General features: G+C 37.5%; 1 protein-coding gene across 1 annotated transcript in view; it reads right to left on the reverse strand.

Annotated features, from left to right (window-relative positions):
- EXOC2 (exocyst complex component 2) overlaps positions 1-19,699 on the reverse strand; it is a 125,489-nt gene extending 105,790 nt beyond the window's left edge. The window contains exons 1-3 of the mRNA XM_015618996.2: positions 19,641-19,699; positions 5,681-5,836; positions 832-1,008 (exon numbers count right to left, since the gene is read on the reverse strand). Coding sequence (XP_015474482.1) covers positions 832-1,008; positions 5,681-5,798 — 295 coding nt within the window. The 5' untranslated portion in view covers positions 5,799-5,836; positions 19,641-19,699. The remainder of the gene's footprint in view (positions 1-831; positions 1,009-5,680; positions 5,837-19,640) is intronic.
- Between the last annotated feature and the right edge of the window lie 689 nt (positions 19,700-20,388).

The raw sequence follows: 20,388 nt of genomic DNA on the forward strand, positions 1-20,388 counted from the left end.
CCCTACACTTCCCAATATTTTCAAATATGAATTCTCCTCTCTCATCACCAAAAGCTCCACTGTATAACATTTGCACTTACACATTTCACCTTTCTATTATTAAGATACTAGTGCAGCTTGGGAGATGTTACATGTTATTTAACTGTCACTGAAGGGCTGAGAATAAAAGCCTTAAACAGTTCTTGTGGGAACTCCTCTGTTAGGAAAGATAACTATCCAGCTCATCAATGAGGGGTTCTGAGAGAAATATTTTCAATCCACAGGGTATTTAGACTGGATTCTAGGTTAAGCAGAGGTCCTAGACTGCTTGGCAAAATAATTTCAATGGTTAAGCATCTCATGAGAAATGCTTAAGACTTTTTGTCTTGCAGGATGGTTTGAATTACAAATAAGAAATGGCACTTGAGGAATCAACTTTCTTTAAAGGATTAACTGTCAGGATTTAGGTGTAAAGCTCATGAGCTGGTCCAGATTTTGTATTTATCTAGTACATTTAAGAGTAATTACTGGATCTGTTATAAAGTTTTTTAAAATTTTAAAAGTTTAGAGCTATTATTTAAATAAAAATAAAGGGCTACTTTTCGTTCATCACTGGGGGTTTTATCAAGATATTGAGAAAGGAATAATTTTACATATACCCTGAGTTTCTCTCTCTCTCTCTCTCTCTCTCTATATATATATATACATGCACATTTTATTGATACACTCTGTATTTCTAAACAACTGAAAATTGTCCTGAGGTGGGTCCATTTCAAACATATTTTATGCAAAGAGGCATTCAGTCATATATTTGCTCAGCAAAGAAAATAGATGTGGTTTTGAACAATATACCTATTTTTTCAGGTTTAAGCAGTTTGAAGGAAACAGTTGAAGTTCCTTTCCCACCAGACTTTGTAGTAACAATAATGTCTCCCTTGTCATTTTTAGCTTGTCCAACTCGACATACAATTTTACTGGCAGACATCCATTCTGCAGTGAGGAGACAGTTGTGCCCACAGATTGTTAAACCTGGGAAAAAGAAAAAAATAATAAATATATTACTGTGAATAGAAGTATCTTTTGAAATTCTGCAATGCAAATACATTTATGATTCTTACATGTGTTTTTACATAAATATATAACCCTTCACCAGTCCCCTACAGTCAATTATAGTCAAGGAGTCACAAATACATTTTTCAGATGTTTCTTAGGTGACTTCAGGTATTTTGTCCCAGCGACAATGCAAATAGTGCTGTCTGAAACTTATTTAATCTCTTCCACTACTTTTGGGCTACTGAAACTTTTCCTTCACGTAGTACAATAGATTTTCTGTCTACAAGACACTGGAGAACTGCTGTTCAGTATTGTATTTCTGTGAAACTTCCTTTAAAATCTGCATGCAGCAAATCTTTCATGAGTTCAGTCTATATGACTTTGCACAGAAGAAAAAAAAAAAAAGACACTGTGAAATATTTACAATGCAAAATGTGTCTTCAGCCTGATTTGTTCAGCAGTATTTTTGTGGACACAGAAGGCTGTTTTGGCTGAAGCAGTATTAATTGACAAATATTTCATCCCAATCTCTTCTGTAAAAAAAATCCATGATCAAAGACTGATTCTGATGAATGAACTACCCTTTTTGTATGAAAAAATAATCACATAATACTCATCTATTCCCTCTTCTACACTTTCTCACGAGAAGAATGACAAACTACGATATACAAGGTCTTTTCTCATAGGAAGAGATTGACAAGCTTTAGTGCTCAGGAACACCTCTTATGACTTAAGAGTCAAGGTGCATCTTAATGTAAGATCTAAGGCTTCCTGAGCTTTCACATCAAATTGCTCTGATCAGTCAAACCAACGACCAACCAACTGATTGGCTCTGGTCAGATCAGGACTCTGGATGCTAGGATAAATGAATTGTTTTCTCAGATCTAGAAGAACAATTTCAACATTCACAGCTGGAGTTCTGCTGTCCTGGAAAAGCGGCCAGATCCTAACTGCTCTAGTATCAACTTGGAGAACAACCTCATTAAGTTCTTAAAAAACACCCTTAGCTAGAAACATTTTGCCTTATGTCCAAAAGAAGAAGGCTGTACTAGTATGTTGGCTGTACTGGAGCATGAATTAGTCAGGCAAAGCAGTTCCTCCCCTGCTGGCTCCGCTTTTGTTTTTAATTTCTAGAAAGCTCTGACCAATTTAGAAAATACTTAGAGAAAGAAAAGGGTCAGCATATGTGGCTTAGTACCAAAGCTTCACACTTATTTTCTCTTACAATTTAAGTCTCTGACATGACACAGCAGACAATTTTGGCAGTTTTCATGGCTGTCAGACATAAAAATGCATTGCTCCCTGCCAAAAACTATCTTGAAAATGAAATCCAAAAAATAAAAAAAATGGAAAGGCACTGAATCTTATTATAACTGATGTTAATTTTACTTGAGAAAGGACAGTAGATTTGTTTTTTACTTATTCTTTCTAAATAAAAGGAGGAGAGTGGGATGAAATAGAATACACACACAGAAAGACTTAAAATAAAAAAAAATATTTTAGTTATTTATTTATAAAATTTTAACCAGGTTGGTTTTTTGTTTCATGGTGGAAAGAAAAAGACCCATACATCATGATTCATAGAACATATATGCAGTAATATAACCTTATGTTATATTCTTGTATTATTATATCTCTTACAGTTTTATGTTAAAATTTTCTCTAAAGGAAAAAAGATTGTGATAGGAACTAGGAGTAACTGATATACTTAGTCCAAATGATTCATAAAGATGTTTTCACTTCGTATTTTCTGAATTCATGGTTAAATTAAGCAATACTTAAAAATCCAGAACTAAGATACAATAATTTAGTAGGGTAAAAAATTTTGAATGACTGTTTGAAGATCCTTGTATCAATTATTGTCTACTCATCAGAGATTCCAAAAGCTCTCAAGAGAACAAGATCACAAGGTCCAATACTTTTGAAATGGCAGGAAACAGCCTTTGCCTGTATCTTAAAAATGCAAAAGGAAGTTAAGCCTCTATCAACATTTTATATACCACATGAAACATAGTAATGGCACAACACAATTTCTAAAACAAATAAAGGCATGTTGGGGGAGAAGTTTTGATAGCACAGTTCCACATTTCTTTCTCCAGAAATAGGAACTTTTCCTTTAAATAAAACTTAATTTGAATCTGTTGCATGGTACAAAGATCTCTGAGAACATCATTCTCAGCTTCTAGTTTTTATGTGCCTTTCTATAAATAGGCATAAGTAATACTTTTATGGAGACTTTCTGATTTTTGTTAAGCTTATATATGGACAATTTTACAATGTCTAAAAAATACATCTACAAATGTCTTAAAAGACAAGCTAAATCTCAAAACCACAAATGTTACAGGTATCTCCTGGATTTGACATTTTTTACCATGAGCTATAGAGTTACAAATAAAAAGTTTATTTGGCTTCAAATATACAAAGAGATTACTAGAAGGTTCTCTCTTAAATGAAACCAAAAGAATGCTCTTCTCTTATTGTGATACTGTGTTTTTATATAAAAAAAAGTTTTTTGCTTTTCATTTTACACTAATGCCTCTCAACCTTTATAAACTTTATAAAGACCTCACTCAAACTCACTTAACTCTCATGCCTACAAAGCCTCACTTTTCCAAGTATTTCCATTCAAGTAACAGGGAATATTTACATGCCTAATTTAGCCATTAAAAGAAACCTTTACTGGGGCCTTAGTCACTTACTGGAGAAAGCTGACAACTGAGTTAAGGAAAAAAATAAGGCAATGCATTATTTATTTTTACCTCAAAGCACTAAATTATTAGCAGCTGTGTGTTACAAGTATTACTCTGAAAGAAATACAAGAAGAAATATTAGCAGTTGGTCAGCTGCAATATAGAAGTACAGTTCAGGACATGTCTTCCTTCCAAGAACGTCGCACAGATCATTTCTAAGAGGATCGAACCAATGAACTAATGAAATGAGGCTACTGAAGTGCATCAGCCACACAAATACACAGAAATATACTCACCCCTAACATCATCAGTTATTTGAGGATTTCTCAATAAGGATTCTATAGTGTACCGCAACCTCACCAAGCAACTCAGGAAAATATTACTTCCCCTTTTGAGAGACAGCAAACTCCAGTGGAGCAGAAAACTGTAGTAGCTTATGCTTGGCCATAAAGCTCATTGTGGTGGCCATGAATGGAATTTGTGAATCTTGGTTTACAGCCATGAAGTGAAATATTTTTTCTAGCAAAGCCAAACAAAATTCCAATGGTCTTCAGAGGAGTCATGATTCCACAACAAATTAGACAAATTGCCTCTAACATGACTACTGAAGTACACATAAGCACAACTTAAAAAAGAAATAAGGGAAATTCCAGTAGTTATAGTTAACTTGGATTTCCAGTAGACTTTACGGAGTCCTTCTCGAAAGGCTTAAGAAAATGAAGCAGCTATAGGATACAAACCTCTAATGGATAAATAATTCAGCAACATAGAAACAAGGTTACAGTAAATTATGTGTTTTGACTGAGGAGAGTTTCCACAAGGTATATGCCGGGATCACTTATGTTCAGTACATTTATAAATGACAGGATAAAGAGGTTATAAAGTTTGCTGATGATACCCATTTATTCCGAGCATGAAGACCATAAACCCCAGAAAAATGCAATCCAGAACTTATTAGACTGAGTGATACACTATAATGTAGATATTGTAACACAACAGCTGAAATTCACTGAACAAAGACAAGATGCACACAGGCAAAACCTTAAATTCTGAAACTGACTACTAATTCTCATGCATTTAATTATGGAACTATAGTAGGCAGAACAACAAAAACAGTAGTTTGATTCCCAGTAAGAGTTATACAGAAAACAGAACTCTACGGCTGAAATACAAAACAAAAGTGAAAGTACAGTGTTACGCCACAGGGCATTCACGTCCTGAACACCACACACAACCAAGATGTGTCACCCACAACTGGTAGTGAAACTAAAAGAGATTCACTGAAGAGCAAGAAGAAAGGCCAATGTTATGTGCAGAAAATTTAAATAAGATAAGACATGTCAGCCTGAAAAGGAAGCAACAGAGCAGTAATGAACAAGGTCTCTGATCAGGAGAATCACTGAAAAGTATCTTGTTCCCTCCTTCAGAACAAGAGCTATGATGATTCCTAATGAAACTACCACGTTAAAAATCAAAACAGCAATGAAAAGGGTTCTTCACATACTGTGTAGCTAAATCACTGAACCTGTTTTGTCATAACTGCTACAGATACACAAAATTACTTTAATTCAAGGCATAGCAATCCCCAGTGACTTTCTGAATACACTGAAAACACTTCCGACATGAAAATTTCAATGCGGAAATTCTCAGTTCCTGAGAAGGTAACAAAGGAGCATCTCATTACATCTACCCTCTTCTAGTACAAGGCAAAAAACATCCACTTTTGTTTTCATGTTCAGCACAGGATGCTGAGTCAGATTAAGGGTTCATCTAAAAAGGTACAGTCAGTCTGATTAGTTACACTTTGGGCAGCATCCCTGAATTTATGGATTCAAGTGACTGTGTAAACGGCATTCCTCATAACATCCAACAGAGATTCTATCATGCAAAAAACGTATCTCTAATCATATCCAAAATGTTACCTTCTGCAGTACCAAAAGGGTGTTTTTTCAACTTACCTATGAGGTCTGTAGGTCCAGTCCCCAGATTTTCTCCTCTAATTGTCACTTTTGTCCATGAGATGCCTTCATTGGGAGAGATACCGGTTACAAGTGGGGGCTGTCGTGCTCGAGACATGATGACTGTTCAGTTACTGCAATCTGAGCAGCTTTTATCTGTTCATCAAGAAATAATAAATTAAAACCCCACTAATTATATAAAAAAAATATTAAAACCATTTCAACCTGTTCTTCTAAAATGGTAGGGAAATGTAAATATGGAACACCATTCTGAAAGTCTTTTTTGTCACATAGTAATAAAACAATAAAGAAAAATTATACCTTCTTTGCACTTCTAAAAAAAATTAAATATTGCTTTCTGAAAGAAAGAAAAAGTATATTCAGAAAAATATTAAACTTTCTGAATGCTTAATGAAGATGTATACACAGACTTCAAATTACTTATGTCAGAATTCAAATGAGTCTATTCCAACCACTATTTGAAAGTTATTACTGTATTCCTCAGAAAATTCAAAACTGTTAATCTAAGATAAGTAATAGACTATGATTACATATTTGAGTAACTCCTCCATCAAAATAAGACTTAGTGACATAGATAGTCCCATGTGAGGAAGCCCTCGGCACTTATTTGTGTAAAGCATCAATGTTAACATGTACTGAGAAAATTAGAACATGACTTGCAAACACTGCACTAGCAGAGATCATCCACAAAACAAACAATACCCCAACATATAAAAAAAAAAGTACATAAAATTATTGAAGAAGCATTTCCAGAAGAGTATTCCTTTGTGCCTGAAACTGAGTCAACTCAGACCAGTTTAATCAGCTCTGTCATTATTAAGCTCTGTAGCTGAAACACAAATACGGTACTCATGTAAAGTAGTCTACATTTAGTTTACTATGAAACTGATCACAAATTCCTATTTCTTATTAGCAGTTTCCTTTGCGTAGCTCAGCAGCTATAAACTGCTATAAGAAGCTGAGTATATATATGAGATAAGTATAAGCTGAATTACAACACTTAATACATACCATCACCATTCCAAAACCTCAGTTACACATACACAACACTTTAGTGTAAACAATTTTGGAAGTTCAGGTTGGTAAAAAAGATGCAGAATACAAGCCAAGCTTCATAAGGCTCCTCTTAGCTATTGTTTTTTGAATCAAATTGTATTTTCTACTTTTATTTGCAAATGGTCAAATCCGTGAAACCCAGAAACTCTCTAAATCATCTCTAAAAATAAAATGGCAGAAGAACTGCAGTTTCCAATTTCCTGCAGTTAAGACATACTGCTTGTTTCAGCTGCTTCTGCATATACAAAATACCTTCATTGTACCGACATACCCCATGCCTCTACACAGCCTCCCCACATTTTTCATTGGTAGATACATTTTTCAGTGGTAGTATTTAGATCTGACATGAGAATCAAAGAAGCTCCCACTGACTGGTTTCTTTCTTCACATTCTGAAGTTGGAACACACATTGAAAACCAAGATGGAAACAGACAAGGCAGGAATTGGGAGGAAGAGCTCATGCTAAAAGTAATCAAATATTGATCTCAAAACAGGACCTCCTGTCTGTCTGTCCATACCATAGGTTCATAGCACCTACCTATAAAAAAACTATGAATTCTGATCCAGCTTCAGAGCCCACAGCCACACTTGAAGTCAGTGTGAAATGCATCCTGAATATAGGGAATACTGCACAATGCTCTGAAATACTGAGATCCTAGTAAACTACCTCAATTCTACAAGTCTTTTTGCTTGGTTTTACATATTTTAAATAGGAATGCTATCATTCATTTGAAAAGCTATTTTTGAAAACAAATTCTTTAACACAGAAAAGGCGTTTAGATACCCTGAACACAACAAAAGTATTAATATCTTCAGAGAACTTCTCAGACTGAACAGTGCGTAATTAATAAGAAATGTAAATACATGTTGAACAAGGAAGAACATAGTAAGCTGCAGTATGTGACCCAAGTCCAGCATATGAAGGAAGGCTGGACAGGGCCCATAATAACACACACAATCTGTATCTAGTTTGGCTTTGTATCTTTACCTGGAAAACCTCATAATATTTCTTGGCATTAAAAACTACATAATGTATTTAATAAAACATTGGTTACTTAGCTTTTTTGAAAACAACAAACTGATGACAAAGGAATTAAGTTATATAGCATTATATAGGTGCTCCTAATAGTCTAATATGTAAAATATTGGAACATTTTACATGAACCCAACATGAGGCTGGAGAAGCAAGTAGTAAACAAATGCAGGCTGTAAGGGTAGAACAGCACTGAAGAAAAGAACTGCATCATCAGATTACAAAGAAATCACCTGACAGTCATCTCCAGCTATGGAAGAGAAGGCTGTGCTCTGCTAGTGCCCTACTCTTACTTCTTTCACTGAACTGGCTTCTCCTCATCCTCCCTCTCACAGAGACAGTCCCTGCTTCACTTCAAAACTGAGGCCAAGTACTCATCTTGCAAACAAACTCTTTCTGCCTCTCCCTGTCAATTGTACCTTTGAATTTTTATGCATAAATTCAAGCAGGGAGGGAAAAGGATATTACTATTCCATCCTTCTTTCAAATCCAGACACCTTTGTACTTCCTCTTCCCTCATATTCCCTACTCCAAGCCTCCTTGCCCAGATACATCATCTGCACAACTATTGATTCACTTACTCACCATAGGTGAAAATTATAGACCTTGTCTTCTGTCACCATCCTTAATCCTGGAGCCATAAGGCTTGCTCAGCCTTCCTCTCATCTGTGCTACATTCAAAACTCCACCACCACAACACTGCCTAACAAAACAGTGGGCAGCACAATAGAAATATAATGCTAGAGAAGAATCAGATCCCTAATTTTAGCAAGAGGGAACTGAACAAACTGCATGTATTCCTCATAATTTTATCTATGTAGTCTTTGCAGCTTTTCTCACAGATCCTCAGCAGAGCTCAAGGATACACAACAGCTGTAAAGGAACAGTGGTGTTATGTCCTTCCATACACACAACCACCTTCTACAGGAAACAACATATATTTAGATATGAGTTAGTCAATATAAAGCACCTCTTTTATTTTGGAGCAATTTTTTGTAAGTATTTATGTGGAATGTTAATCAGTAACACTGATGTCGGAAAAAAAAAAAAGGCATCTTCAGGAACATCAGGTAATATGGAGAGGAAACTAACCTCAAGAAACACAAGTAAAATAGAAGCTGCTGTGGTATTATTTGTGTGGTATTGTTTGGTTGACCTCCCTCCCAAATGTTACAGTTCCCTTGCATCGCAGCTATTGTTGCTTTCAAAATACCCAGGCACACAGGTAATTGGCTTGTTTCAATACCAAAACTCAAAAGTAATATTACAACATCTTTTTCTGGATTTCAGAAATTGGCACTAGATCCCCCTTCATGATGAGCTAAATAAATGTAATAAAAATGCTGAGCCTCCTGAGATCTAGTATTTCTTCTAAAGTATTTCCATACTTACTGCAGAATTGCTTTAAAATACCTCACTGGAATGAGAATACCACAGTAAATCTCAACACATTTCCAAGGACTACAGCACTGAGATGCTCTATTATTATTATTTTTAAACACCAACTGTTTTCATTTATTTCAAAGAGTGGAACTATTTGTAATATGTCATTATTATAAATATCAAGCAAATGCTTGGGAGCCTTCAATTCATTTGCAATATTTCCTCTCCTTCTTAGGACAGATGTCAATAGCTAACAGGACTGAGATGCTTAGTGGGAAGTCTAGCCACTATACTGCTGTGGCAAGTTCCTAAATTTCTTTAAAAAATATTTAAGGCAAATCTGATAAAAAATTACTTTTTCATTTCACAAAACATGACAACCACGTAATTCTGAGCTTTTGTTGCAATTCCGTACATTTCCCTAAAGATAAAATCTATTCTTTACAAAATATGCATTACACATAAAATACTGTTTTTTTAAAAACAGTCCTCTTCCTGAAAGACTGATTCTCATGCAGACAAGGAGAGATTGCAGAAAGACAGTTTTCTATACAAGATCTTTCCTCTCAGAGCCAGGCTCACTGAAGAGGTTTCAACAAGACTGTTTTTTATAATGGACAATCTTCTACATTAGCAGAGCTCTCTCTCCTTCTTTGTTTCTCTCCACCCTTTTTTTTTTTCAACTTCATTTCCTCACAGTATCTCCCCAACAATTTAATGTGGATATCTGGTTGACTGCTTCCATGATCTTGCCCATACTATTCTATTATTCTGTCATAATTTTTGTCATAAAAGCACAAGGAGTTAGAAAACCTCTGCAAAGACCATCTACTACAAATTCCCCTCGAAAAATGCCATTCATAAACATCATCTTTGTCTTTACACCAGTTTCTCAAATAAACTGTCCTCTCAAAGGTTTGGTTAAAAATAAAAAAAAATCCAGACAATTCTGAGCATTAAAAGCTTGCTAAAGAGAAGACATCTTCCATCATTATTATAAGAAAATCCACTATAAAATAAATAATGAAGCAATGAAATATGGCCCAGCATAAGGGAAAGCACAAAACTATTTGTTTTTGTTTTTTGGGTTTTTTTCAGTTCTGTAAGACTTCAGTTTAAAGTTGGCTTGAAATGAGAGTTCTTACATAGGTTTCCTCATTCAACTTTCAACGGCAAACAGAGAAGAAACCCGAAGTACAATGCCAATAGCTACCATACCTATTCTGTAAAGCAAAGTTCTACTTTCTACATTTTACTACACTCTGGAAGTACCACCAAAATATGAAATACATGAACAACCAAAGTTCAGGATTGAAGGATAGTAAATTGGCTGGTAATTTCAAATCTCAATGGGAAACTACAAACATCTTGAAGGTATGGACCCTTGGAAGATGAGTACCAATATGCTGCCACCTTACAAATTTCAACAGTGGGAAAAACTAGCAGTTGAAGTGTTTCAAAACAGAGTTTCTGACTTCTAAAATAAAATAGAAAGATGGTTCCAGTGGCTGAAAATTCGGTTTAATTCAAGTTTTCAGTAATACTTTGTCACAGACACTGAACTAAAAAGATCCTCTTGGAGGAAGGTAGACTCAAGGTCAATGCAAGTGCCATGGTCATCTAGCAAAGGGAATCAAAGCTTTCAAGAAGGGAGGGAACAAAAACCCAATTTGACATCATTGAGAAAGTCTAAGTTACAAGCAAGCATTTAAAGCTTCAGGTATCAGCTATTTATTTGTTCTTAATCATATATGTGACAGAATAAAATTTAAAAAATGTTGAGGCAGGAAAATTAAAGCATCACCCATGTGCAAATTCCAGTATGCCTCAGATATTGTTGTTTACTGAAAAAAAAAACCCCTTGTAATATCTTTTACAAGAAAACCAACCTGAAAGCAATAGGTGAGTTACACTAACATCACAGCATTAAATGATTCCCAAATGAAAAGATTTAGGACACGTCTTTTTAAACAAGCAATAAATACTCAGATTCCAGAATGTAGGTGATGGCCTTTTAACCTTAAACTCCACAAACTTGTGCTTCTAGTACATAAATCTAGTAATTTGTTTTCACTAGAAAACCCAGAGAGTCCCTTGAGTGAGTACAACACACTATGACAAAGTCAGTGAAGGGACACAGCAAATGACCCTAAGAAGAACGACAAAGCAAAATGTTTCCTAAATGTCTGTATTTAAAACCATTACAAAATGATGAAAAACACTATTACAACCTTTTCTATGCTTTATCTTCCCAACAATATAAATTTGGACAGATGATCTACATAAACCAAGAATTAAAAGCATCCAAAAAGCTGCACTGTGAAAATAACTGACATTTATTAACCCCTCTGGAGATCTTCAGTGCCCTAGAATTGCCACAGCCTTCAACACTGCATTAATAATATAAAGTCCATTCCTGCAAGCCTGCCAGAAAAGACTGGGAAGTGAATAAGCTAAACAATGCTGAAATTCCAAGTGATATTAAGAATCTATGCATGTTTATTTAAATAATAAAAGAAGACTTGTCAATTTAAACAAGAAGCGCTCAAGAATCTTACATTTAGGGGGAAAGAAACTCTTCATAACACCACTAAGCTACTTATAATGAAAAGATGAACAAACATAAAAAAGTGGGTAATTTCACTGTCACACAGAAAAAACAAAGCCTCATTTGTCTTGCCCTGTCATATCCGGCATGTTGATTCAAGCCAATATTAACACTGACAAACATGTTAACCTACAACATTACATGCCAAAAATCAGTTCCAATTTGGAAAAATGTGCAAGTTTTGTGACAGAGAGGGCAAACAACAGAAAAGACTTGGAGTATTAAATGACATAATATGATACCCTGTGCTTTTTCAAAAGGCTCCTGAATATCCCAATCAGCCACAAAGGGCACACTGGACATTTTAGTTTTAGGGTGGACAAGGAACGAGTACAGCAGTTTTGCTTTCACAACAGACGTCTTTGCAGATTCCCCTTCAGCATCTTCAGCATCAAGAGGTCCCGCTTCCCTTAACCCAGCAAGGTACATCTCCATGGCGATGTATCTTGACAGAGTGAAAGTAAAATAATCACAGCACTCAGCGATGCCATTAACATTTGTGAGTCACAAGGGATGAAAAGGTTTGGGCCCGGGGCAGATGCTGGGAGAGCCCTCGGCAGAGGAGTTCAGCGCCCGCCGCAGCCTGGGCTGCAGCTGCGAGGGATTGACACCGCTGACGGTGGAACCCGGCTCGGGAGAAACTCCGGGCACAGTTCCGGCATCCGAAATAAATTAAAGTAAACAGTGTTGCTCTCTCTCATCCACCCTGTTAGCAGCCTCTCGGTTGAGCTGGAGACCACACACCCAGACCACACAGCACCAGCTGAACTCACTCGCACGCAACATCGAGAAGCTGTCACTCTGCTGAGGTATGAGGAGGAAAGAGGGGGGCCGGAGTGCGAGAGTGTGCGTGTGTGTTTAGAAAAGCTGCTTGCTCTCTCCTCCTATCATTACAGCTGGTTATGTTTTGTGTGGTTGGGAAGGAGGGAAAGAAGGAAGGGATAAGAAAAAAGACCTATAAAGCTCACTAAGAAAACATACTGGCCTTGGCCTTTTGTAGTAATGATTTGCACTCCTCCTGTACTAGTTTAGTAGCTGATGAAGGGCTAACAAAGCATCCATTTAACATCAATTAACCTTCTATCTATCACATGTCAGAAAAAAAAAATCTAGACTAGTATAAATCCATTTCCTTGTACATTTTCTATGATAGCATCCTGTCAGTTACAGTGTGAAAAGTATCTATATATTGATCTATTTTTACATCAGTTCTGAGATGTTATTTATTTGGAGAGAGAAGAGATATTTGCCACAAAGAACGATCAAGCACACAGATGACATCAAAGTGCTGAATTTTCTCAAAAAACATTACACCGTAAAATGTAGTTTTGTTCATTAGCAATGTATACCATAAACAACCTGGAGGAAGTTAATGAGCCAACATATAACACTGAGTTTGTAACTCATCAGCAGCAAGGAGCAAAAATAGCAAAACACTAAAAATAGATTAAAACCAACAATAGCCTATAATACAGATGAACAGAGACTTTTAAAATGGGGGGGGAGTTTTTGTTTCTTTTAGCTCAGAAACCATTTCATCTGCCAATTATGTCACCTGTTCAAACAGAGAAAGCGGAATAAAATGTTTGAAGACTCATAAAATCTATTTCAGTGAGTCTACTTTAAAAAAAGATTTCCTTCCCTCTGCTCTGCTACCATGAACACACATACCTCCCCCATCAAGCTCACCAGCACACAAATTTAATTTAATACATACACATCTGGACAGCCCAGAACCACAGTCACATTTTCACCTCAGTTCAAAATCTTTTTACCTAAGTGACAATGACAATTTCCAAGTGCCACTATTAAACAAAACGATCAAAACTACAATGATCCAAATGTCAGTAACAGCCTTATAAACTAGGATGAATGTATTTCTGTTTGTGAAAACCTTGAGAAAAAAATGTCAAAAAAAAATTTCACCTTACCAAATACATTTTTAAAAAGGTTAGCTTCAAAGTTCTGTAACTTCACACTGAAAAGAATTTATTCCCCCAATTTATTAATTAGGTCAATATGCTGGTTTATACCAGTTCTTGAATGAACACTTTTGCCGATATATTCAAAGTAACAGCACCTATTTATTACCAAGACTTAAGTCAAACCAATTTAAGTTTTCTGGATGTCTATTTTGGTCATGCTGGCTTGCCTAGAAAAGGGTAACAGCACAGAAGAAAATATAATTAAAGAAAGTTTGAACACAGATGTTTCTCCCCAAAAATTCCACTACTTTTCTTATAAATTTCATTACAACTCCCCAGAAATTAATTTATCTACTTGTTAAAAGCTTCTGTATTTACTATGTGACACACCACTATAATAAAGCAACATTGTAAAGAAATGTCCTAAACATCTATACATAAACATATATATAAAATAGTCAACTCTGCTTTATACAAAACTATATCACAGATGGCTATAAATCTCTCATTAATTTCTAAATTCTCACAAAGCACATCTTCCTACATCTGCCTCTACCTCCATTCTGCAATGCTTTCTGAACGTTTGCTTCATCCAGAAGTCATTTTCCTGCTGTCCTCCAGGTAAGCCATTCATCCCTCTTTTCTTCTGAAGTTATGATACCTCATTTAATTAATAGGAAAATGGTAAAAAGTCTTAATGCCTCATTATCCCTCGATCTTATGTTATTCACAGGCAGAAATTCAAAAACAATACTTCAAGCATAAAAATCTTTCAAATATGTTTATGCAAATGCATTCAGAATGATCCAGAAGTTCAGAAAAATAAACTACATGAATCCCAAAGGGATAAATTTTTTTTTCTAGAAAAAAGAAACAAGACACCACAGATTTTTTTTTCTAAGCCCTGTAACTATACACAATATTTTTTATAAAAACACTATATAACCACTGTAATTATATAGTTCACATGGTTGAAGCTTGAACGTGGATGCTTGTAGGTAGGACTGCAACACTAACACTTACTGTGTGACTATTTTGGCAGTTCCTTTTGTTTCAAAAATCTTTAAAAGGTAAGACATACACTTGTGTTACTTAGACTTCTATTTTTCATGTTCTCTCCCCAACACCTCTTTCTGGCCTTTGCTCAGAGAAGTACTCAAGCCATATGCTATAGCGTTTTTCTTAATTCACATGGTCCAACACACACTCAAGTACCTCCCTGACAGACTGCAAGCACAGGTACTTTTCTAACAAAAGCCTGTCTTTGCCTTACAAGTCTTCATTTTCACCCGTCTGCCTCCCATCTCCTGTATGGAGTGACCATGCTTACAAGAGTAGTGAGGTTGTCTAGTGAGAAACACAATCTCCCCCACCTTCTCTGCAAAGGAAGCATGCAAAGAACTCACCTGCTATATACGTAGCTACTTAATTTTTTGAAAAAAAATCTAATGTGCTGTCTTCCAACAAGAAGCAAGGTACACCTGTTAAAACCACTCTGAGATTCGAAACGTCACAAGACTCACGGAACTCTTAAACAGAAAACTGAAAGTAATTGCTTTTTTAACGGAGACATTTTATAAGTACCTCAAAAAAAATAAATCATTTTAATTTGCCTTCAACAAAAGTGTGGCTATTTAAAAAGGAATTTTTACTTAGCATAGCCTAAATCTTTAACTAATGCAAGCATTTTGATGAACTTCCAAATATAGGGTACATCACTTTGGGGTTATCAACAGTGTCAAAGGAAAAAAACCCCATGTCTAAATATACCTAAAAATCCTTGATTCATACTGTAATCTGATCCACAGACACTTTTTACACTGCCAGAGACCCCACCGGTTTCTGCACAATATAGCCTAAGCTTTGCCTTTGAGAATCAAACTGAAAACTGGGAATCTGCCGTTCCGTTAAGGTCAAGGGAAAACCAGACCCATTAAGGACTTGGTGTCTCAGAAACTTTGTTTTCCTTAAAAACAAAGCAAACAAAATTAGAAAGGAAACACTGGCTTTCACACTCATCACCAGGCATAATAACAGTATTTTCTAATGAAAATGCTTAACATACTTTCTGCACATTAATAACGTTGGTAGTCAAAAAAGGCTACACAGACTAAGATCTTTTTGGAGAAAAAGCACTAAATACTTACAGAATAATACAAAAAGTAAAATTACGAGGAATTTCTCGAGGAGTGATATGCATGTCCTGGTGTTGTTTAAAACACTAAATACATATCTTACCCTATGCAAAGGGTATCTTATCTTCCCTATGCAAAACCTGTAACATGCCAATCACACAATTAATAATTATTTGCCGGTATTTCTGTCATTACTTGGTTTGTTTTTTTTGAAGTGGCTTCAAGGGAGTTTTGAGGGGTTTTATTTTCTCCAGGATATCACAAAAATGATTTTTTTCTCCCTGATGCCCTTCCCTTCTCATAGCTTTTGACATAGGAGAATAATCCACGTGCTTTTGAACTCAAACGCTGATTGAAAATCCCTAAAATAATTTTCAGGGTAAAGGACAAAAATTTTTATCAGCCAGATTTTTGAATTCATACTTCACAAACTGCAGACCCAGACCTTTGCTTTCATGTTCAGCACAAAAGATGAAACATGAGTCTGACGTGACTGCGCTGTGCATGTGCTGTCTCATCATCCCTCATCCTCCAAGCACCTTTACAAACAAGATTCCCTCCATTACCAAACACCATATTTCTCCCCTGGGAAAAGTAATTTGAAAGACAATGTTGCACAGTCCAGATTTACAGAATGTAGGTGGTCCAAGACAGAAGGTCAAAGTTAAGCTGAAGAGCTAACATCTGACTCCTGCTAAAAGATACTAATTCAGCTGTTTTTGGATTTTGAACTTTCAGCTGGCTTCAAGTATAGCAGTGGGATCCACTCAGTCTGAAAAACTCACATAGAAAATAAATTCATTTTAACATCTACAATCTTCTGAGTCCTCCTATTTTCCAGTCCACGACTGTAAAATGAAGTACTTCTGACTTTTCCTGCAGAAGGTTTTCTTTGCCTGTTTGCATAAATAAATACTGACCTACAGGCATTCAAACAAGGTAGTGTCTGTATGTGCTTCACAAGCTTTTGTCCTGGTGTACAAAACTAACTGTATATTATTTCATGAATATTTACCATAGTTGTCAGAATTTGTGTTTTAAGAACACCTTTTATACTCAATCTTCTGTCACCATCCTATAGAGATAAATACTTTTTTCTTTTCATTCTTAGTTGGTTGTTTTTTTTTAAAGTGAAATTGGAAAGCCGAAAAACACAGAATAAACAGAACTAAAATAACTCAAAACTGATATTTAATTTCAAGTACAGTGATTAATAATTACTGATTTTACAGCTAAACATACCGCTGCATTGAAAGAAATTGAGTATGGTTTAACATAACACAACTGAAAGTTTTGATTAATAAAAGAGGTCAGTGGCCTCTGCCTTTCTAGTCAACCTACTTATTTTGCTTTAGTCCAGCTTCTCTGGGAAGAGCAGCATAATAAAGAATGGACTGTATCAGTGGATACAGTTTCTTTCTAATACGACCTCAGGAAAAAAAACTGGTGAATTACAGATTTTAATGTCTTTACTGCCCAGTTTTGCCTCAAATTCACTCAACGGCTAGCATAAAACCCTTGCTCACTCTCACAAGAAATCCTACAATTTTAGATTTTCTTTTTACTATTCATGACTTAGAACTCTAATTTTTTTTAAAATCTGTTTGGAATTTAATTAACCTAGACTGCTACTTAACTCTAAAATATGAAGAAACAATTAGATCATTAAAAAAAAAAAAAAGAACGACTATCAAGTGTGTAAAAACATTTTCATTTATTGAATGAAGACCAGAAAAATACAACTTTGTATTTTTTTAAAAAGCCAACAGAAGTTTGATGGATAACAATCTTTTAATTAAATTGCTTCACCTCTGACACATCCTAAAATATGTTTTCCATAAAGAAAACCACCCTTACCATTACAACTTATTATTATAAGTTGCAACTTACAACAATAATTTTCACTGAGATAAGTCCACCCAGTATAATAAAAATAAGCGCATCTGTTTTAAATGATGTTGCAGACAACAGAAATCCCATCTAAGTAAAAACACTGTTGTCCAAGGAGTGGGCATAAACCACAAGAACTGTAAACTAAGCTATCCATAGGAAAAAAATCTGCAACAAGACATGCCTCTTGTTGGGTCAGTGCAAGCTGTGATAAAATACAATAAAAATAGGGAAGTAAGAATTAACGAGCTTTCCTTCTTTAGGTAAGAAAAATGTAAAGGAAGAAAACAGACCTGTTTTTCTAAGACACAAGTTTGTTTATGTACAGTCCTTTAATTGTTCTGACAATTTTATCATAAGCAAAACCAAATTATCAAAAGCAAAAACAAACAAAAAAAAAAGTTTATAGCAATGAAATGCAGAGAAATCACTAAAGGAGAAAAGAGACTGTTTACTTGTTATAAGAAGGATCAGAAAACCTGGAAAACTGAAGAAAGATTATGATTTTAACTACATTTTATATAATGAATATTTGGAGTTTAGATTTAATCTGATGTCCTGTCAGAGTCAGGATGGCATAATATTTTACTGGCTTTTGACTCAGAGCTTTTGACCTGCAATAAGCGAGGAAATCGCAGAAAGAAGACTATTTTAAAAAACAGTAAAACTGGGCAGAATGGGAAACTCCCTTTTGGAAACATAATCCCAAATTTCATCTACACCTTGCTAAGAGATAATTTTCAGGTTCCTAATTACAATATTGAAGAGGCAAGGAGGAAAGATGTTTGGTCATCAAGCTCATGGAAACTTCTGGACTGCAAGGCAGTCCAAATGAGGCAGAAAAGTAGAACTGGGTCGGAAGTTCGAAAAAATAAATCTAAATCTCAGAGAAGTGTAATATCTCCAGACGGATATGAATGAAAGCAACCATCTCTCAAAAAGCATGTTATTTCAATTCCTTCCACGTTCCTCACCCTGTTACTTTCTTATTGCAGTTGCCTAGGTACCCAGTCATTTTGAGAAGCTGTATCTGAGAACTGATGGCACAACTAAATGCAAAGTTAAAAAGAAAAAAACCTAAAAACTAAGAAAAAAAACCAAACCAAACCAAAACAAAAAAACCTTAAAAATCTTTAAAAAAATAAAATCAGTCCTGCGAGTAACCAGGTTTTCAGCAAGTCCTGCAAATAACCAGCTTAGACTCACCTCTCTACCCAGCATATTTCCTCTATCCCCCACCCAGCACACCCACACTTCATTGAGCCGAATGACCCCATCATTTCACATGGGTCGGACTGGATGATGTCACAAGACTTTTCCAGCCTAATTGACTCTGGAACCTGGCACACAGCTCTGTCCCCAGTCCGTGCAGCCCAGCGGGCGCCGGCACTCCCCCAGGCCCCGGTCACACATGTGAGACAGAGGCAAAGGCCACGGAGCTGCCGCTGCCGGGCCCTGGCTCGCAAGGACGGCGCCACCAGCGCTGGGAAGAGCTCCCCGGCCCGGGCCCGACCTCGCACGGGAGCATCGCCCAGCAGGACACCGTGTGCCCCCGGGGGAAGCCGCAGGCGGCAGGAACCCCCCCCGCCCTGCCGGCAGTGCCCCGTCTCCTGGCAGGGGGCTGGGGAGCAGGAAGAGCTGCTGCAGCCGGGAAGTCACCGCTGGGGGAGACGGCCGGAGCCCAGCGACGTCCCCTGAGCCCCGAGAGCCATCGCCGACAGCTCCCCACGGGGCCGGGGCGGGGACGCGACGTTCGACCCCGCCCGAGGAGCTGAAGTGGGGGGAGACCAAAGGGAGGGGGACGGCTTCCGCCCCGGGGAGGCGAGAGTGGGAGTGGGGGGGGAAAGGGCCGGAGCTGCCCCGCAGCGCCCGGCGGGGGCCGGGGCGGGGGCCGGGGCCGGTCACTCACCGCCCGCCGCCGCTCGCATCCGGCACCTGCGGCCGCCCCGCTCCCGGCAGCGCCCCGCGCCCGCCGCCGGCAGGCGCCGCCAGCCGCTGCCCGAGCACATCGAGGGAGCGCCGAGCCAGCGAGACGGGCGGGGGAGGCCGCCGAGCCCCGCCCCTCCACAGAGGTCCCGCCCCCTCCCCGCCTCCCTCTCTCTCTCTCCCAACTTTGGGCTCTGAAGGCGTCCGGGGAAAATGGGAGTTGGTTCCCGTCGAGGATGAGGAGCAAGGAAAAAACCAAATACAAACTTAATTATAACAGCCTTGAATAAGGCAAGGAGAAAGCGACAGGACCCGAAGGAGCGGCCTGAAGTTGTGCCAGGGGAGGTTTAGGTTGAGTATCAGGAAAAGGTTTTTCCCCCTGAGGGGGAGATGATTCCCCAGGGAAGTGGTCACAGCGCCAGCCTGACAGAGCTCAAGAAGCATTTGGAAAATGCTCTGAGGCACATGGTGTGACTCTGGGAACGATGCTGTGCATGGCCAAGAGTTGGACTCGGTGATCATTGTGGGTCCCTTCCAGCTCTGCAGATTCTGTGATTCTCTGAACAGTAATAAATGATGATGAAACTACTCCCAAGCACTGTCCCTCTAGGCAGAAACTCAGCCAGCAGTAGAGGTGGGACTCCCAGCATGGGGTGTGAGGGAGGCTGCCCAAGGAGGTGATGGAGACTCCCTCTCTGGAGACATTCCAAATACACCTGCTCAAATACAAA

Source organism: Parus major, chromosome 2 (assembly GCF_001522545.3).
Source record: "Parus major isolate Abel chromosome 2, Parus_major1.1, whole genome shotgun sequence".
Taxonomy (NCBI): Eukaryota; Metazoa; Chordata; class Aves; order Passeriformes; family Paridae; genus Parus; species Parus major.